The sequence below is a fragment of the Furipterus horrens genome, unplaced genomic scaffold (assembly GCF_987537825.1).
Source record: "Furipterus horrens unplaced genomic scaffold, mFurHor1.1.pri manual_scaffold_5, whole genome shotgun sequence".
Classification (NCBI taxonomy): Eukaryota; Metazoa; Chordata; class Mammalia; order Chiroptera; family Furipteridae; genus Furipterus; species Furipterus horrens.
The window spans coordinates 100,982,234-101,003,836 of record NW_028327175.1 but is presented as its reverse complement, the minus strand read 5'-3'; the positions used below and the strand labels follow the sequence as shown (position 1 = coordinate 101,003,836).

The 21,603-nt window shown below is 46.9% G+C and overlaps 1 protein-coding gene and 1 pseudogene across 2 annotated transcripts in view; both read right to left on the bottom strand.

The window, feature by feature from the left end:
* GALNT17 (polypeptide N-acetylgalactosaminyltransferase 17) overlaps positions 1–21,603 on the bottom strand; it is a 447,810-nt gene that overhangs the window by 3,689 nt on the left and 422,518 nt on the right. For both annotated transcript variants that reach the window (XM_090276912.1, XM_090276913.1), the window contains one exon: positions 21,033–21,128. In XM_090276912.1, coding sequence (XP_090133038.1) covers positions 21,033–21,128 — 96 coding nt within the window. The remainder of the gene's footprint in view (positions 1–21,032; positions 21,129–21,603) is intronic.
* Positions 1,462–2,258, bottom strand: LOC150009143 (ubiquitin thioesterase OTUB1 pseudogene; annotated as a pseudogene).

Sequence of the window (21,603 nt, the reverse complement as noted above, 5' to 3'; positions counted from 1 at the left end):
ACAGAAATGGTGTTGCCTGCCAACACTTCACCCAGCAGGGCTCATACATCTTCAGTGGCCTCCCCTCTCCCGCCTGTCCATGTTGTTTAAAACTCTGTATTCCAGCTTTTGAACAAATGCATTCACCTGCCATTCACACTCCTTTAGGGACAAGGACTGGGTCTAATTCACTTCATTCCTTGCTAGGAGAACAATCACAGTCCAAGTGCTCAAAAATGTGTTTGTGAATGAGCACATTGTAAACATGGTGAATATCCACATAAAAAAAAAAGAAGCCCCGTCTACACTTAAACTCTACAAGCATTTTCTAAAGCATCCTCTGTGTGCCCAGGCTGGGGACAGGCTTCTGGGAATGTATGGTTGGGGCTGGGCTTCCATTGAGATGGTCCCACTGCAGGCTGGGGAGGGTGATGAGAGAGGCAAGCACCATCTTCCTGTTTGTCCTTACAATCCTAAGAGGCGGCTAGGGGAGGAGTGATGATCATTAATATGCAGCTGGTTCCTAATAAAATAAAAAAATAACATTACCAGCTTACAGGTAGTGAAGGCACACTCTGCATCATTTCTAAGATGGTACAGGGGATAAACAGTGGACTTGTCATAAACCACTGCAAAGTAGGTGCTCCTGCTCACCCCATGCTATTTATTTATTTATTTATTTATTTATTTATTTATTTATTTTATTTTGGGCAGCAGTGCTTCACGTTTATTAAGGGCCTGCCCCCAAGGGCTCACAGCCTAGGGGCTGAGCCCCCGCATGTGCTGGGTCAGGGAGGGAAGGAGCTGAAGGAAGGAAGGCAGTTCGTGCAGATACTGTGATCCAAGCAAAGGGGGTGCAAGGCAGGCACAGTCAGGGGGCCTGGGCTAGCAGGGGGATGGCAGCCTGGCAAGTCCTGTCCAGACCTGGGGATGTGACCCGCAGAGACTTGAAGGCTGCCCGTCTCCCACTGGGGTGGGGTCACCTGGGGGTGCATTGAAGGTGGCCCAGCCCCCCACCTGCGGAGCCATGCCCCACTGACTCGTCGGCATGTCGGACCCCTTCACACCGTTCTGCTTGACTGTGCAGACGCCTGAGGTGAACAGGTGGCCGGAGTCTGGGACCCTGGCTGAGACAGCAGAATGGAGGGGGGCCTAAGAGGGAGCAGGTTAAAGCATTAATGGTCCCAGGTTCCTGGGTAGGTCCCCAAAGAACTTCCAAATTTCCACGGAAGCCCCTGGGCCAGCTAAGGAGGGAAGCACAAAGGAAGCAGAACCCCAATAACCAGGAGTGGTCCCCAAGAGGACTAGCCCCTCAAAACTGCTGCTGGCAGGGAGGTCTGGGGGTGGACAGATGGAAGGCTGAGAGGAACCCACCCAAGGGGAAGGGGGCAGCCAGGCACATAGCTGCCAGGTGGGCAGGGACACGCACACACGTTAGGTTGTGTGACAGGGACATGGGGAGGTGACATGTGACCATTACAACCACACAGAACCTCTGTACATGTTCAGTGCCTGGCAGAGGGGAAGGCAGCAGGGCAGTGGTGGGCGAGGCCAGCCCTACTGGGAGAGGACGTCGTAGTGTCCGGAGCACTCAGGGAAGGTATGTGGGGCGGCGGGACAGGCCTCGCCGCGGTGCCTGCACGCCACCTGGATGGGGACGCTGAGGGCCTGGCCCAGAGCGATGATGTGGACGTGGTGACGCTCCTTGCACATGGGCTTCCACTTCCTGCAGGCAGAACTCCTTGGCCGTCCGCCCACCCACTGCTGGTAGCCAGAGGTGAGCCACTGCAGGCAGACCACCGGGCACTCCCAGGCGTTCTGGTTGTTGAAAAAAGCCAGCAGGTCGGCTACTGAGGTCTCTTCTGCACCAGCTCCGTCAGGGCTGTGAACGTGTTGTGGAAATCCTCAACTGTGAACTGGGTGAAGCCCTGGACACCACATCTTTGCTCTTGGCAGACAGGATTGAGCCTCTGCAATTCCTTTCTGTCACCCAGCAGCACCTCCAGAGGGGAGAACCCAAAAGCTCAGTAGAAACAGTTCCCATCAGGCCTGGTCCTGCAGATGTACGAGTACTTTTTGTGGAGGTCCTTGATCTTCTGTTGATAGATATTGTCATTCTCATCATACTCCTTGTACAGGATGGAGGGCTCCAGCCGCTCCGAGACCAGATGGTTCTGCATGGCAATCACTTGCTGAATTCAGTCCTGCAGAGCCATGATGGCTCCATCATACACAAGACTGTTAACACGGGAAATGCAGGTGGCAGTCCTCAGGGACATACACCCAAGGCAGCTCACACCCCTGGCCACCCCGCAGCATCCCCAGTGGCTGCCCAGTCCTTTGTTTTCTGCAGCCGGTGTAACTAGATGCCCTCTGGGCACAGACTGGGGAGGCAGGGCAGGGGAAGTCACTCCATTTTAAAGATTAGGAAACCAAGGCATGAAGACATCTGGTCACCTGGCTGGGTCTTGGCTTCTCTCAGGCCCCTAGAGACCCTGTGGTTGGTGGCCCAGGCCTAGCAGCTGAGCAGCAGAGGGACCTCCTCCCCAATGACCCTCTCCTCCCCACAAGAACCTGGGCAGTTCTGGCCAGGAATGGAGCAAGGAGACAGCTCTGCTTAGGGACATGAGTGCATCTCCTCCAGGGGATAAGCTTCTCCTCAAGGGCCCTAAGCTGCTGGTGGAAGCTACTCAGAAGCCCTTTGCTTGGATCCTGAAAGGGGAGGCTCAAAACAAATGACAGGGAGTTAGTTAAGTGCCCTTGAGAGAGATACAGTTAACATGTGCTTTAAACCCAAATTAGTTCTATATCAAAAGCAATTGTTAGAGGCAAAACGATAAGAAAATCAGAACTCTCCCCTGTCCCTCCCTAAACAATGTCTCTGAATATATTCAAATTCACCAAGTGCAAAGTGATGAATGACAGCAAGCTGCCTTTATGCTCAGGGGAAAGATATACACAGCTGCTTATTGAAATTGTGAATCAATCTATTATGCAGCAGGCAAATGAGTAGCGCCAAGAACATTAATTAACTAAACATATCTGTGACCCAGATGTTTAAAGAGTGAAGCTAAATGCCACTGGGAATTAGAGTCTCTCCTTTCTGAGGTCTGTCAGGAAGGAGAAACCATGAGAGCCAGGCTGCTAGGACCTGCCCCAAGCCATGCAGGCTTCAGGGTGGGCAGGGGGACTAAGGAGGGTCTCAGGATTTCTGTTCTGGGGGAAGGAAGGTTCTCACACCAAAGGTACCAGGTCACATATAGGCTCTGTTGGCCTGGGCAAGGGGCCAGGGTCAGGGGAAGGGCACTCGTCTCAAAGAACCATGGGGTTTCACAGGGCAGGAGGGTGGTGAGCACTGAGACCTGACAGCAACCTTAGCTCAGTTTTGCTCTTTTCCTGGATTGGGGGTCTGCCTAGTCCACCACCCACCACTCGCCATTGCCATGCTCCCTCCCAGAGCACCTCTGCCCCCTGTCCTCTGCGTGGCCAATGGGCTTTCCTGACTTCAGGGCTTCACTTCAGCTGTTTGCCTGGAAATGCTATTTATTGGCCTTATTCTAGGACTCTCTGCTTCAGCATTTTTAGACCTCAGTGCAGTTCTCTCCATTCCACAATGTCTGTGTAACTCATCCTGTCACCCCCTGTCAAGTTTCTGGCGCAACAAGGATCCATATGGCAGGGGAGGTCGGGGGGGGGGGGGAGTGTCCCACCCCCTCTTGACCCCTCGGTGCCTCCGTTCACCAGGTGGTGTATGAATGATGTCTGGTTGTTTCCACTTTGGGCTGTTATGAAATATGCTGCTATGAACACATGTGTAGTTTTGTGTGAACATGTTTCAGTTCTCTTATGTATACATCTATGAGTAGAATTGCTAAATTTTTACTTTCTTGATAGTGTCATTTGAAGCACAAAAGTTTTAAATTTTGATGAAATCCAATTTATGTATTTTTTCTCTTTTTGTCACTTGTGCTTTTGGTGCCATAGCTAAGAAATCATTGCCAAATTCGAGGTCATGAAGGTTTACCCCTCTGTTTTCTAAGAATTTTATAGTTTTAGCTCTGACATTTAGGTCTCTGATGCATTTGAATTAATTTTTATAGTATATGATGTAAAGTATGGGTCCAAATTCATTATTTTTTTCCATGTGGATATCTGGTTGTCCCAGCACCATTTGTTAAAAACACTATTCTATTCCTATTGAATTGTCTTGTCATCCTTGTTAAAATCAATTGACTCCCAATGACAGGTTTATGCTTGGACTTGCAATGTTAGTCCATCGACCTACATATCTATCCTATGCCAGTACCACACTGTCTTTATTATTGCAGCTTTGTAGTAAGTTTTAGAACTTTTTCTTCCTTTTCAATATTGTTTTGTCTATTCTGAGTCCTTTGCATTTTTATTTTTTTCCCTTTTTATTGAATTTATTGGGGTGACACTATTTAACAAAATTACACAGGTTGCAGGGGCACAGTCCCACAACACATCATCTGCACACTGTACTGTGCATTCACCACCCCAAGCCAAGTCTCCATTCATCACCCGTTATCCCCTTCATACCTTCCTCCATCTCTCCCCACTCCTCCCCAGGACAATCATGACACTGTTGTCCATGTTCATGAGTTTACTTTTCTTTCTTTCTTTATTTTGCTCATATGAATTTTAAGATCAGCTTTCCCATTTCTGCAAAAAAGGCAGTTGGAATTTTGATAGTGACAGCATTGCATCTGTAAAGTAACTCGGGGGGCCCTGCCACCTTAACAATGGTGAGGCTTCCAATCCATGAACACAGGATACCCTTTTTTAGTTGGGTCTTTCATTTCTTTCAACAGTGTTTTGTCGTTTTTAGAATACAAGTCCTATACTACTCTGGTTACATTTATTCTTAAGTGTTCTATCTTTTTTGATGGTACTGGAATGGTATCGTTTTCTTAGTTTCCTTCTTGGAATGTTCATCACTAGTGCAAGCAGTGTTGTCATCTGGGAACTGCCGTTTTGGTGCCTCATGGTCACTCAGAACTGTGGGCTCTGCAAGTCCCCTCGGGTCCAGCTTCCACGCAGCCAGGGTGCTGACGGCCTGCACCCACTGCCTACCCATCCATAGGCTGCTGTGCCTGGGCCTCGTCCCAGCTCTCCCACCTTTCCATTCACCTCTCGTGACTCGGTCAGCCAATACTCTCTCCACCCCTTCAAGGCCTAGATTTTTAAAATGTGTCCTTTCTTGCCCTGGGCGGTGTGGCTCAGTTGGTTGGACCATCATTTATAAACTGAAAGGTTGTAGGTTTGATTCTTGGTCAGGGCATGTATCTAGGTTGCAGACTTGGTCCCTGGTCAGGGTACTAACGAGAGGCAGCTTACCAATGTTTCTCTCTCTCTCTCCCTCCCTCCCTTCCCCTCTCTCTAAAACCAATAAGAATGTCCCCAGGTGAGGAACAGAAAAAAAAATATGTCCGTTCTCCTCAGTCCTTCACCTGGTGTCCTGGGCCTTCATTGCCCTCAGAGGGTCTTGTCTCCACATTGTTTGGAAGTTATCTCTCCTGCCCCTTAAAACCTGACTTCTTCACATTTCCTCACTTCCTTTCGGCCTCTGCCCTCGCCTCACTCTGCAGGTACCTTGTTGTTATTTCTCCTGTCTCTTTCATTTCTTCTAAACTACAAATGTAACCAATTATTTATGCCCAGAAAATCTTCTCCAGCCACAGCACTTACTACCTACTAATTTTGACGTTGGATTTCCTCTCTCTAATTTCTTAAGAGATTTGCAATTTGGTTTTTACCACCGCTATGCATGGCAACTGCTCTCTTGAAGGTCAACAAGATCCATTAATTATCAACTTCAATTGCTTTTCCTTAGTCTTTATATTGGGCACCAACTGTGGGCTGAGGCTGTGCTGGGTGCAGGTGATACCACTCTTCCCTCTGCACCCATTCTCTTGGAGAACTGGCCATTCCCGGGGCTTTTAGTAGCATCTATGTGGTCACTTCACTAACTATGCCAAATATCTATGCCCAAACCAAACTTTCCCCTCCGTTCCAGATCTGTACACCTAACTCCCCACTCGACATGCTACTTGGATGTCTAATAAGCATTTCAACTTTATACAACCCAAACCGAATTCCTCCTTCTTTGTGTACCCTCCCCTCCTGCTTGTACCCACCCAACATCCTGGTAATGACAACTCCATCCTCCAGTTACTTAGGCCAAACATGTTGGTTTCACCCTTTATTTGCCTCTTCCCCTGACCCATGATATTCAATCCATTAACAAAATATATCTAGATTTTACCTCTATTACAATCTTCCTGTTTCAAGCCACCTTAATCTCTTGATTAGATTAGTGTAACGGCTTCCTAATTTGTCTTCCAACTCCTACCCTGGCCTCCCTTGGTCATTTTCAATATAATATCCAGAGTGATTGCTATTAAAATATATTATTTAAAATTATATTACTTTAAATTGGAGTCAGGCCATGCCATTCCTCTGCTCAACATCCTCCAAAGGCTTCCCATTTCACTCAGAATAAAAGTCCAAACTCCTTCTTATGGACTATAAGGCCAACACAACCTGATAATAGCTCCCTGAGTTCAATTCCTGTCACTCAGCCCCTTGCTCATTCCACTTCAGCCACATTGGCCTCCTTGTTGGTCTGTGAACAGGACACTTTGCTTCTGCTCAGAGCCTTTGCAGTTGCTGTTCCTTCTTTCTTGAATGCTCTTCTCCCAGATACATGAATGGTTCAGTCCCTCACCTCTGTCAAATTTCTAATAAAAGCCATTTTCTTGGTGATTCTTTCTCTCAGCCATCTTATTTAAATTACACCTCCACCACTTGCTCCTTATCCCTTTCCTTGCTTTATTTCTCTCCAAGAACATATTATGTCATAATTAACTATGTTTTTTCCTTACTTATAGAGTTTGTTGTCTGGCTCCCTTCTCTAGAATGTGAAAGGCAGGAAAGTAGAAGTTTTGTTTGTTCATTTGTTTGTCTGTTTTCGTTCACATCCTTATCCCTAGCTCTTAGGACAGTGTCTGGCACACAAGGGGTGCTTGAGAAATTCTTGTTGACATCGTGAATGAACAGCACAGTACCTGCCTTCAAGGAGCTCACACTTAACTCAGGTAGGCAGGGAAGCAAAGAGGCAAGAATGACAAAGTGTGAAATAACGCTATGAAATATACTAAACATCTTCTTAGAACTGGAACAGGAGGGGCCCCAGTCCGGAGAGGGAGAGCAGAGAAGGGCTCCCAGAGGAGGGAGCGTGTAGGCCAACCTAATGAGCAGGAGAAGGCAGACCAGACCAGTCAAAGGCAGGAGAACATCCAAAGGCCTGGACACCAGAGGAGATGGTGGAGGGTAACAGCTGTGATGGCGCAGAAGTAGGAAGGGGAGGGTACAGTGCAGATGAGGCTGCACCGTGTGGACAGACCATGCCCAGGAACTGGAGCTTTATAAGGAGGAGCCATGTGAATGGTAGGATGACAAGACTGACTGCTGAGCGAAGGATGGACTGCAGTAGGGCGTGATGAAAGCCCAGGGCCTGATGGAGGACTGCACTCAAGGGACAACACCGAAGAGGGAGAGAACATGACAGATATCAGAGGTGCATCCAAGTTAAGAAAGACTCCATCTTCCTGGTGAGCTGAATCTCTCATCATCATGAAAGGATACACCTCATCTTTAAGAATGCATTGCGTGTGGAAGGCTACTTTGTGTGATATTACTGTAGTCATCCCAGCTTTCTGCTCTTTAGAATTTGCCTGCCATTCCTTTTCCCATCCTTCTACTTTCAACATTTCTTTTTGTGTTTTAAATGTTTCTCTTAAAAACAGATACTTTTGGAATTAAAAAAAATTTAAGGTGACTGTCTCTAAACCAGAAAGATTAGTTCATGTGTTTTTATTGTGATTAATGGTATATTTGGACTTATTTCTACTAACTTTCATTGTACTTTATGTGTGTCTAGCCTTCTCTGTTTCCTTTTTCTCCTCTACTTGCCTTTGTTTGGGTTATTTGTTGAAATGTTATATTTTATTGTTTTCCTCTTCAAATTTTGGAGTTATAGTCCATTTCTGTTTTTTATTGTTCACTCTCGAAATTTAGCCATTAACAACTTGGCACAATCTAATGTCATTCAATGTTTTACATCCACGTCTATTCAATAAAATTCATGGACAATAGGATCCGAAATCTGATCACCTCCTTCTAACTGTTTAGCCTTTTGGATATATTTCCCAGAGGAATAAATAGACACCATTCTTATTATTTTATGTAAGAAATTTTGTTTAGGTTTACTTATATGTTTATAAATTTCTTTATTTGGAATTCATTCTTGCTTTAAGACATCCTTCTAGGCTTAATTTTCTTCTTCTTGAAGCACATTCCTGAGAAGTTCGTTTGGTGATTGTCTGTTGCCATAAACTCATTCAGATTTTGTTTATCTTAAAATGTCTTGGGTTGACTTGTTACTCAGCAAAAGGCAATGGATACACTTGCTCTTGTGCACCTAGAAAGGTTTTTTAAATTGGATTTGTTGTAGATGATCTGGAATCTAATTATACAGTACTGGGGAGAACCTTCTAAGTATCTAACCTGTTCTATTGTTGGAACCTATGAAATTATAGCTAAACCACTCTCTGTAGACTTTGTCCCTTCATTATGATGCTTGCTGTTGCCAAGGTAACCCTGAGCATGTGTTCACACATCATGTGCAACTGAGGGGCCAATGGGTGCTACCCGAAACTGGTTGACTCTCACTCTTCAGTTATGGTCAACAAACAATTGACTCCCACAGCCCTGATCTCTCCTAGGCTCTAGGTTTGTAAACTTGAATCACCTTTGTTCCCTCCCCTTCCCTCTTCAATAACGTTGAGTCACAGTTTCTGCCTCTATATGTCTCTTTTATATATTTCCTCCTAAGAGGTGAAACTCTTCTGGGACCTGAACAGCTGCAGTAGCTCTGTAAACTGTTCCTCAGACCTCTAGGCCTTCCTAGTTCCTGTCTGTTCTACCCAATCCTGAAGCTTCAAATCATATCATTCCTTGCTTATGCCTTCAGTTGCTCTGACTGCCCACTGATTTAAGAGTCAACTTTTTACCATGACATTCCACTGCAGGGCACCAGTTTACCTTTTCAAGCTTAACCCTTAGCTTCTTGGCTTAGTCTGACAGATGATATGAGCTTTCTCAAAAATAGCCAACAGTCTTCCCTATGTGGTGGATATCCCCACTGCACCACTGCCATCTCCACAAAGCTTCCACCCAAATGTAATCTCTTTGACTTACATAATTGTGTATTTTATGAGTGTGTCCTTCCTTGCTACAGGTTTTTGTTGTGGTTGTTTTAGGACATCAGTATCCTACCCACTTTTATATAGCATAAGGACCATGAAACGTATCTTGCAAAAAGCAAATACTCTATACATGTCTTCTGAATTGAATGGGATTATTCTAGGTTTGGCTGCTGGGCCCAAGAGGAGAAATGAACGTCATTATCCACAATACTAGTGCATCAGGGAAAAATCCTCTGAGCTCAAATACCGTTACTTTTCATTTAGGAAAAAAAATTTCTATTTGAGATGATCTAAGAGGCACACACAAGCATTAACCCAGATTTAACAGCCTTGAGGGAAAACTAAAACAGCCAGAGTATGGCCAGATAAACAAAAACCAGCCAAATAATTGTGGGATGATTCTGGAACATAGCAAAATCCATTGGAATGTCAATAAAAGCATGGCTTGCAATTGCTTTCATGTTAACGGTCTTTCTCATCACTTTAAAATGAGGCGTAGTTGGTGCAGAAAACCATGGCTAAGTGAAAAATACAGTTTACCCAGCTTCTACTTAGGAGACAGAGAGATGGGTTCTATTGATTCAGGCCTGCTTTGGGGTGGATTTCTTTGTTGCCTGGCTAAACCCACAAGAATAGTTTCTGGTGATTACATGTGCACAGGTATATTCTCAAAACCAAATAGTCTTTCTCTATCTCTGTCCAGAGGCATGCCAGGTCCCAAAGTGAATGCAGAAAACATGTCTCCTCGGTGTATCTCAGAGTGGTCAAGTGGTGGCTGTGTGGGTGCTGGGGGCAGAGAAAAGGGGCAGGAGGCATCTCTGGGGGAGGGGGGCATGGAAATGCTCTGTATCCTGATTGGGGGGGCAGTTCCCAGATATACACACCTATCAAAACTCATCGACTTTATACTTTAAATAGATGCCCTTTATTGTACTTACCTTATACTTTTATAAGGTTAATTAAATGATATATCTGGGAGCTTAGAAGGCATGTTAGAGAACCAGTTGTTTTTTGCAGGGAGCCAGTTCTTGGAGGTGGGAGGGCCCCAAGGACCTTGCTCCTCAGTCTTCTCCCTTCTGTCACTAATGACTCATCATGTTGGATTAAAGCATTATGGTTCCAGAAAAGGCACTTGCTACTTAGAATGAATGGGGAGGCATATTTGTGCCATAGGACCTGGGATTAATTTTCCTGCAGAGACAGGTGCAGGAGTGGGTGGAGCAGGGGCAGTGCCAATGGAGGTGGGGGTGTGCGGTAGGGTCTGGCCCTCACAGCTTTATGAAGAGAGCCGGGGCCTCTTGGAAAGGGGTCCTAAATGTGGGCAGCACCAGCAAGAGTGTCAGAACAGCCAGGTGGGAGAGGGGATGGGTGGTGAGCAGTACAGCTGACTCCAACTTCCCAGGGATCGGGAGCAAATTCCTAAGCATGCCTTCCAAGGTCACCCAGACTGCTAAACCACTGGGAGGAGCAAAGACTCTATTTTTCAATAAACAGGTACATCTTTCTTGTCTCTGTGTGAAATAGGAGGGTAAGATTGTATTCCAGGTATAGCGTGAAAGTGCTGGCAAACACATTGCTCCTTTTTTAATGTGGTCTTAGTTAAATCTGTCTCATTTTCTCATTTTTGCCAGTTGAAACAGCGTCCCTGGCTTTGTGCTGTGCCATCAAAGTGGCAGAATATGATATAGTTAGGGACTTGGACTCTGAAGCCTGCTTATGAAATCCAAGCTTTGCCACTTAATGGTTTTATGACCCTGGGCCAGTTACGATAGTCCTGTGGGACTCTGTATCCTCATTTTCAAGATGGGGATAATTATAGGACTTGTCTCATAGGGTGGTTATGGAATTAAATGAATGAGTGAGAAGGGGGCGTGGTACTTAGGAAGTCCTGTATGTTTGTTATTCTCATTGCCCTGACCTTGACACCACCAGTGGAGGATGGGCCTTGCTTGAGCTTCCCGCAGACTTCTGCTCTTCTCTATGGGCTCCCAGTGGCCCCACACGGCCAGCATTTCCTATCCTAATTCCTTCCTGGCTCTCAGCACCTCTAGGCTTCCTGTCCTCCCTCAGAGCCACTTGGTCCCAAGGAGAGGGGCTGCTGCCCTAAGAGCCTCAACAATACTGAAGGGCAGCTGAGTACCCCCCAGCAGCTATCCAGTCCATTGGGCTCTTTTGGGCTGGGTCAGTGAGTTTCTTGTGTTGGACCCCTGATGGGGAAGGCTCGGGGGATGCCCCTTCCTCCACTCCTGCCCTTCTTCTTCCCTGCTCTGTTTCCCTTCCCTGGTTTGATCCAGATCCTCCAAGCCCTTGCCTGAAATGGCCCAGATTCTGGAAGGCTCAGGCCTTGCCTTGGACTGGTGGTGCTCAGCACTGCATCCCCTGTGCCACCCTGTTGCCCCTAGGCCCTTGGCTCTCATGGCCTGTCATCTCTGACTCGCGCCCGTCCCTCACACCTCTGCAGTGGGGACAGAAGGGCTGTGCCCATTTTCTGCTCCTGGCACGTTTCCTGACACATCCCCGACAAACGAGCCTTGGCCATCCGGGAATTCAGAGACTTAATGGAGGGGTTAGATGCGGGCCTGGGAATGACGTTCATGTGTGCGAGTGGAGGCGAAGATGCTCTGAAATGGAACCAGCCCCTGAGACTCAGGTCCAGGTTTCCAGTATCACCAAACAGCCATTACACTACAGGCCTTGTTCACGGTCTGTTCATTTGCATAATGTTATTTTACCAGCGATAACGACCCTAATGAAGTGGGGGCACATTTCCTTTTATACTGTCTACTGAAGAGACTGTATCTTTTTCTCTTAATTCTAGAAGCCAGAACGCCCTCTCATGCTGACGTCCCCAGCCTCTTACATGAGCCCAGGAGCTTATCCTGGAGCTGTGCCAGGCTGTGGCCACCCTGGACTCACCTCACGGTCATACCACAGGCCTGGCCAAAGCATCTGGGCCCTTCTCTGCCAGTGCTAATACATCATCTGTGACTCTTCATTCAGCACTAATGTGCCCAGCCTCAGTCGGTGAGAATACTTCCCTGGGATTTAGGGCCTTCAGCTAAAAATTGTGGTTCTCAGACGGGTAAATCTGGGCTGGTAGGTCAGTTGATTTCTATATTTCTGTCAAGATAAGTTCATATATTTTTCTCAGAAAAAAAAAAGGCTTACATTTTTGCTTTTATATTCCATAATTTGACCCAGGGGAAATTCAGGTTGTTCAAATTAAGATTAAAGAATGTCTTCTTTCTAAGCACTGATCCTCAGTGTTCTCTACATTTTCCACTAATGCTTTAGAAATGTGATTAGCCCCTCTGTGTTTAGTTTCCCCCTCCCCTTCAATCCGTCTTCAACGTGCTCTCCAGTTCTGTCCCCCACCCCTGCCACACCACCCATCTTCTGGCTTTCCCTTAAAGTCAAGCTTCGAGAGAATTCTCTCTATCATGTCTCTACCTCCTTGCCTCCCTTTATCTCCTGCACCTCCTCCAGTCTGGCAGCCACTCCACACTTCATGGAGAGTCCTCTCCCCCTCAGTTTCTGGGCTACATCCAACATGCAGTATGGTCTAGCTCACTCTGGGGAGCAACAGTTGATGCCACTGCTTCTTGCTTGGTGTGACACCCATCTTTCTGGTGTCAGCTGCTCTGGCTCTGTTGCTCACTAGACATGGACTTGCCCTAGGGTCTGTTCTAGGTCCCCCAGTACACACCCTGGAGCCCCATCTGTCCTCAGCCCTGGGTTGGAAGGTTTGGTGGGAAGATGGCACTATTGGAATTCCTGGAGTCCATTCTCTCCAAAACTCACAGGGTCCCAAATAGAACTCATCTTCCTCCCTTGAAACCTTAAGTTTGTTCATGGTCAAGCCACCTATTTGTGTGGCAGATACTGGGGCAGAGCTGATGAGAACCCAACCCTGTGCACAAATCCTTCCTGCAAGGTGTCTTGGGAGTCACCTTCAAGATTTGGCTGGTTGACACTTCAGTCTCCATGGAGGGGCACAGACTCAGGTCACGCAGGAATTTTACAGACATGAACCTAGTCTTCTGAAAGCAGTATCTAGCGGTCAAGATGGTTGATAGGAGTCCCTTGAAAGCAGGGCCCTTCACCTGTGATAATCAGCCCCCTAAAGCTACGGAGGCATGCACCCTCAGTGGTACCCCCGTGGGTGAGAATCCAGCACATTGTCTGATGCATGGCACTTTACATAACTGCTAGCTCCTGAGCCAGGCAGGCGGTATGATGAGGACAGTCTAAGACATTCTACTACCCACACCTGGTCTTCCAATGGCCTCCTCCACCAGGGACCCAGACCCCTGAGGTCCCGACGCCCTGTACCAGTGGCCTGAACTTCACTAACCCTAAACTCTTCTGGATCCACCCTGAATTCCGATTAGTTATGCTCTCAGACCTCCTTCATTCCAAACAAGCAACAGATTTCAAAATAATCATTCAAATCATTCAACAGACACTACAGATCCAGAGAAAAATCAAAACTCTGAACTAAATGGGCAACTAACACTTTGCACTACCTCGGCTGCATCTTGTAGTTCTACTGCCCTAAACACCTTCTCATCAGCAGCCTTCCCCTTCCCCTTCCCCTTCGTGTCCTTCAGAAGCAATGGTATTGTTTCTTTATTAATTTGGTGATATAAAAACAACCTAAAAAAAGCAAGGTATTTCTTCAAACAAACAAACAAATAAACAAACTAAAAGCACGCCTCCGAAGTGATAATAGAGGTTTCCGGGTGGTAGGGTTACGAACAATTTAGATTTGTATTTTTTAGACTCACCGTAATGCTGTTTGTCTGTAGTAAAAAAGAAAAAAGGTTAGCAGTGACTTCCTTAGACTTTAACAGCTCTTGGCACGGGAGGAATATTCAGTTGAAAACAAAGCCACCACCACGTCGCTCAGTGTGGGTTCCTTACTCCAAGCCTAACAGTAACACAGAACTTGCTGGGGTCACCTTTTGTGCTTGAAGAAAAGTCAGCTAAAATTCTAAGGAGACATAAAACTTTTAACGAAGAATCTTGACTGGAAAACAATTTATGATTGTAATTCTGATTCTCTGGAAAGAGTAGCTCAGCAACACATTCTGGCAAGTAAGAAATAGGACAGTAAGTCCTCCTTAACCCGGAGTCCTCCTTGAGCGAGATCAGCTTCATGTGCATTTCCTGTGTGTGTCACTTTAGAAACCGAGCGTTGCAGCTCCCTGTGTGTGGACTTCGAGACCCACGTTCAGGGATAATTAATTAGAAGGAGGGAACTGGTGACTGGCCCAGAAAAGGCAGCGGAAGAGGCTCGGGTTCCGGAAGCTTCCACAAAGCCTCGGGAAGCAGAAAGGCAGCAACCCAGCCCTCCACGGAGGTCTGCGAAGAGGACAGGCGCCAGGGAGGTGCACACAGGCTGGGTGGAGGCAGGGCCCCGGAGGCAGGAATTAACAACCTGAACTGATAGAATCAGAAATGTTTTGAATATTTTTTAGAGAAGATGAGGCGGAGGAACAAAAAAAGGCTCTTAAATATTCCTGCTATCTGCAACGAGGCAAAATGAATTTATGAATGCCTCACTGGAATGCAGCAGGAGGTTTTTAAAATATTCCAGAAGAATTAGAAGTGAGCAGTACAGAAAGTCTGTTGTGTGTAAAACAGCACCAGTGTTTTCATTCCTGTTTTCCCTGTCTCTCGTTTATGTATGTGGTTGGTTTGCCTAACATAAAAGGCCCTGCCATCACTCCTCCAACCCTGTTTGCCCACAGATTCTAAGTTCCCTGCTTTGACTTCATGGTGCTTTCCAGGAATGGGAGAGATGACTGGGTTTGCTCTCTGCTGAATGTGGGAAGCCCTTTCCCAGAATCACAGGCATGTTTGTGGGGCAAAGTATCTTTCCTTGGGTGTTAACTCCAATGTGTTCTTAATGGCTCCATCCCCTGAGCCCCAACACTTACATGGCTTTCTTTGGAAGTCAAGAGCCTGCTAGGTGTCATTAACATCTGTGTTTCCAAGTGCCTTCCACATGCTAATAGCTCAAGCAGAGCCCTGTCACTCCAGAGGGGCACTGGGACTTATCGGCACAATGCATCATCATGACAAGGTGTTGGATGATGCATCGCTTAAAAGATGAAGCCATCAGAGAGTAAGTCTGAGATCAGATTAAATTTAATTATGGGATAAAAGAATTCTCTTCTGTCATTCTGGTGATGAATTAACTGAGGGGAGGAATGTGCGCTTCTCAGGAAAAAGGGGAGAGAAAGAATAAAAGGTGTTGACAGGAGGACAAACAGAAAGGACCCTGTAGTGCCCTCCCTGTAGCCGCTTGAATCAGAAAGGTCCTCGGCACAGAGCCTGACACCTATCAGTTCCTCTCCACGGTACATGCCTCATTTTAACAACTACAGAGAGTAGCTGTTTCTGAGTGCTCTCGGAAGTCCCCAGGGCCACTTCACTTAGATCCTGTGTTGGTCATGCCCTGTCCACAGCATGGGCTGCTGGGAGCTGTGGTCCTCAACCGGGAAGAACCTGCCTCAGAGTCAGCGGGATGCTTTATGTGTGTGCATAAGCAGCCATCCATGTAGGCGGTTCCCATGCACACGCCCAGTTAAGCTGGTCCTCAGATTTCCTGTGTATAAAGCACTTGGGGAAGAGGCAGACATGAACTACAAAGGGGCCCAGGGGATGTCGGGGTGGCAACATTGCTCTATTTCTTGATTGTGGTGGGGTTACTTGACCATGTGTTTGTCAAAACTTGGAAAACTACACATAATAAAGAGTAAACTTTACCTTAAAAACCCAATTATATAAAAACTGAAATATAAATTTAAAATATTAGGCTGGGACACTAAGCATAACCTGGACCTTCCCTGGGCAAACAGAAACACACCATCAGCATTACATGTCTAACACATAGCTTTGCCCATAAAAGATGATCAATAATTGTGTTGATTGGGAAAAAAAGCACTTGGAGATGACTGATAACATGCAGGTTCCTGGGCCCCACTTTCAATACATCTGGGTGGGACTCAGGGATCAGCATTTGTAATGAGTTCCTGGTGGCCAGCAGTCTCGTGGACCACACCTGAGATGCTGGGTGGGAAGCCCAGGGCTGTCAGTACTCTGTCCATGTTGGCCACCCTCAACCACTTGCCTGGGACAATTGCTTGATAGTCCCTCAAACATGGCCTATGCCTCTCCCACCTCCTCACGTTTGCTCTGATAGTCCACGTGCCTAGCACTGGCTCTGTGCGTGCTCAATTCTTTCTACCAAGGCCTGCTGTGGCCTGGAGACCATTTGAGGGCTCAAGGACTTGAGACATGCTCCCTAGATGGCACAGCAGCGTATCCACGTCAAGGAGTCACAAGCCTTGGGTTTGAAGACTGGGACAACGCTGCCTGACTCTCAATTTTCTCATCAGTAAAGGGGGCGGTCACTACCCACCTGATTGGATTGAACATGTTTCTAAAATAGAAGTGGGTTTATTATCATCAGCATTTTGGTTTTCTGCCTCAACCCGCCATGCCTGATCTGAGAGCTCAGAGCTGTCTGTAGGCAGGGCCGGAACCCACGGCTCTGGGCCACGTGCAGCCATTACAGTGCTGGGGCTTCAGGCCAACAGCTCAGCTCAGAGCAGCCCCAGAGCTGTTGGAGGAGTTAAGGGGTGAGGATGATGCTACGAGCCCCTGAGCCCCTCAGGGCAGCACTGCCCACCCCTTTTTCTTCTCTTGACCCTTGCCGTCAGGGAAATCAGAAGCAGTGGTGGGGAAGCGTTGATGCGGTGCTCTGGGAGAGAAGGCAGGAAGGGGCTGGCAGAGGAGGCCATTCCCAGGGCTGATACCTATGTCGGGCGACCTGGGTTGTTCCAGCTTGGGGACCTACCCGACCGGGCCCAGGAGGGCAGCAGCCTGGAATGGAGTGGGGAGTTGTGGCCTCCTTAGACTAGACCGTGCTCTAAATGGGGTCAAGCTGACACCAAAGGCTGCTGCTGTGTCCTTGACATCCTATTTTAAAATACAACTCAGGCTCAAAAAAGAAACGGATGTTTGTCTAATCCAAATTAGTAACCAGACAAATCCAAGGCTGGTCACGAGTTCACTGACACACACTCACGAGCAAGCAGGCTCTCTGAGAGGCGGAGAACCATTTCCATCTTGTTAACAAACACATGTTGCAGGACAGGAAATTACCCTCCTTGGTGCCTATTTTATCTCTGTTTAATTGCTGTTTGACAATAAATTACAACAAAGTCCATTAATTAAGCTAACAATGTCCATGAAACACCAATTCCTTCTTCTGGGAGTTGCCTTATTACAGTTCATCGATTCATCTCTGTTAACCCACAGCACTCTGTGAAGCAGTTTAAAAAGATGCCCAGACAGGTGATTGGTGGGTAGCAATCTCCTAGTGCAGAGGGAGCTGTTTAGCAGGAAAGGAAGGATCCTTGATGAGTGAGGGTAGGGGCAGCCTGGTGGCTGGAGGGCAGTACCGAGAGTGCACGCTAACTCTGAACATGTGGTAGAACAACAACAACAACAAAAACAAAAAACCACTAGGTTTACTTTAAAAAATGAGTTGATGGGCCCTGGCCAGGTGGCTCAGTTTGTTGGAGTGCCATACCATACACCAAAAGGTTGTTTGATTACCGGTCAGGACGTGTATGGGAAGCAACCAATCAATGTTCCTCTCTCATCTCTCTCTCCCTTCTTCTCTAAAATCAATAAACGTACCCTTGGGTGAGAATTTTTTTAAAAAATCGGTTGATGGATGACAACCATGGCCAACTTATAGGTGTGCATTCCTGGAACTGGAGGGAGCAAGGAGCAGTCTAACCTCTTCTGCCATCACATAATCACTACGGCAAGAGCAGGCACTATGGAAAGTTCTGCATGCAGGTGGAACTGGTACAAGATAAATTCCAGTTATTTCCCAGCAAAGGCCTGGGTCCTGGGCTGTGCATGCCACTAAGCTTCTAGTAGGAGAGAGTATGTTTGGAGCTGTGAGCATCAGAAGGGCATTAAAGGGTGCTCTGAGTAGTCAGGGCAGATGGAAAGGGTAGGAGGCCTTGGAGGACGTAGCTACACTGAAGACGAACACAGTCACCTCAATGCACTGGTCCTCAGGGTTAGCCAAGAGCTTACCCATGGCTTAGAAAACTTTCCCCTGAAACACTCAAAAAACCTAGGGCCATCTGCAGAAACCCTCCGAGCTCTGGGAGACATTCATTTGACCAATCTTACTCCCTTTCTTATTCATAGAAGTTGGCTTTGCAGACCAGTTTTTGATTATGCAAATATTGAAACGCAATAGTGTATGTCACAGTTAATGACTACTCAGTTCTAATGTGAACTATTTAGAAGATTGGACAAAGAAGCCTGGGAGTTAAGTTTTCTTCTAAAGCTATTCTTGGTGTGTCCCTAAGTGATGGTCATATACAGCAATGTGACATTCTCAGGGCTCAGTGTCCAGGCTCCTGCTGCCCCCCTGGCCCAATACCACTGTGTCCCCATCTTGCCCGAGACAAACTGTGGTCCATTTTTGGCTTGTCATTTGGCCTATCCCAAGATGCAGCCTCTTAAATGACTGGCTTGACCAGCCCTGGAAGGCCACAGCTCACCACCACACCCATTTCTCCATCACCAGGGCTTCTACGGCACCTCACTCCTTAGCCCCAAGGAGCGGAAAACTGTATGTAGTCAGTAGGAGGCGAAGGCCAGGACGGCTCCACAGCATCCCTCCCTCCCTGACTCCTCTGGGGCTCTCTGTGCACTGTTTAAACCTGTCATTGGCCCAGGTGAACACTTCAATGACTCTCCACTGCCTTCAGGGTCAGGTCAGACCTCAGCATCACAAGCATTACTTGGGAACTTATTAGAAACAGAAAATCTCAGGCCCTACCCCAACCTCCTAACTCGGAAACTCTGGGGTGGGGCCCAGTAGTGGGTGCCTTCATGAGCCTTCCAGGTGATTCCGCTGCACACTGGAGTGCGGGCACCGTGCTGTGGCACATGCCTTATCAGGCCACCGCAGATCTGTCTCTCCATCTCACTTCTCTCTCAGCACTTCCTTCCCTCTTGCATTCTAAGCCCCTGCCAAACAGGGCCACCTCAGTCTTCCAGCACCCAGCACCCCGGGCTAGCTTGCTCTTTCCACACTTAAACTAAAGAGTTTTTCTGCCTCTTTACTTGCCTCTCTCCCTCAAGTGTAAACCACTTGAGAGCAGGGTAGGTATCTCATCAACGGCCATACACCATTGTGACTAGCATCTGCAGTAGCTGATCGAGAGGTATTGTTGAGAGGATGAGTAAATGAATGAATGAATGAAGACACTGGATTCTTCAGTCTATACTGCCTTTGATGCTAATGCCCCATTTCCCAACGTGTAGGAGCTGGTCTTCGTGGTCATTCTCCTGCTCCCCACGGGCAATTTTAGCCAATTGTAACTGGTGGTAGGTCTCAGTAAATAATCTTAAATTAAACAGGTTAGATTTGAATTGCAAATGCTTTGCTTGTGCTAGAGTGTATGAGTTCTAGTCTGCTTTGTTAACAGGCACTTGCCCCTCCATGCCTCAGCTTCCTTATGCTGCCTGCTACCACCCAGAGTGGTTGCAAGGACCAAAGGATTCAGGACTTGACCCGTCTGGCATTAGTCCTTCAAAGGACCCATCACCTTGAAGGGAGGCCAAGGGTCTGGACTAGGAGAACCACCTGTGGTGATAGTAGAAGGAACACAGTTTTTCTCTTTCTAGGTACTGGCTTAATAGGAAAGCAGAGTTCTATGAGCAGAGAAAACCTTTGAGCCTTTATGAATGCATGCATGAGCATGTGTGTATGCATGTGAATTTGCATGTGAACATGTGTGTCCATAGGACATGAGAGAAACACTGAGAACTTAGAGTATTTTGTCCAGTGTCTTCCTTCTACAGGAGAATCTATGAGTCTGACTTTGAACCAAATGTCTAGTGCTCCTCGGGGACTGAATAATAAATGTTCTCCAAATTTGTAGCTTGCCTTTTATTACTATTGATCAACATAAAAATATTTTAAATTTTCATAAATGTCAAGTGGAATGACATTTTTGGATGTGTTTATTCCCAATCTTAGAGAATTTCTGCTAAGCTCTTTATATAGATGCGTGCACACACACACACACGCACGCACACACACACATACACACACACACACACAGAGGTTAGCACAAAGTTGTCAAAGGAAATTCATTTACCAGGCTTTGTTTTCACTTTGTTGGTTGATCATTTTGTCCTTTTTGAATAATTTTGTATGTTCTCCTGAGAGATCAGAGACCACATGCTCTCAGAAATGTACTGAAGCGCCTGCTTCCTCCCCAGCTGAAACCTGGCTTTTGTACCAGCACTCACAGACCAGGTCATATTCACCACCAAACTGATGATGGCCATTCAGGGTGGATATGTCTATCAGGCTTTCATGAGGAAATCTGCTAACTCTGTCTTTGAAGCCGTAGCAGGCATATTTGGTTATAATTACAATTACAACACGTATACTTGCCTATTAGTAAATGACTCTCAAGTTTATTTACATTTTCCTTTCAGTATGACACATGCCCATTGATCCTCTTACTATCTGTGCTGATGTAACCACTTGTGAACTTTTTCCTTGACTCACAGAGAAACACCAGAAAGCCCCCACAGAGTGGGTAATAGCTACCCAAGTAAAGGACAAGAGAAGTTACCAGAAGTCCCACAAATCCCCTGTGGGCCACTGAATTTACTCTTCCCCCAGTCAGAGACGGCTCCTACCTGAGGTCCCCAGCCATGGCATGGGTACATTATTGCTGTGTGGTTCTCCAGCGGGCCCTGGTCCAAGCAGACATCTTTTGCCTTGTTGTTGCGAAGCTGCAGGAACAGGCAAAACATCACCCATGAGAACTCATCTGGTGGAGCTGCTGCCACCCAACCACTGTTCCACCATGTCTTGGTCCCAACCACTGAATGGGAAGGCTATGTGACACCCTTCGCTGAAGACCCAGGCCTGAGTCTGTGAGGTGATCCCTCTAGCAGAGTCCTTCAATGGATTCTGCAGGCACCAACCCTCTGCCTGTGACCCTCACCCACACAGCTCCCCCACCCCAGCATAGAAAAGGATCTCAGGAAACTTTTGGACATAGAAACACTGGTTATCAAAGTGGGCTTCAGTACCAACACTGGTTTTAATAACTCTGGGAATCATAGGTCAGCTTCTTAAGTCATTACTTGCATAGAGGTATGAAAAACAGCAATCAAAAAAGCAAACAAAAGCCTTGCCATCATGCAAAGAGCTAGCAACATGTATTTATATGCTCAAAAAATATTTACTGAATGCCTACGCTGT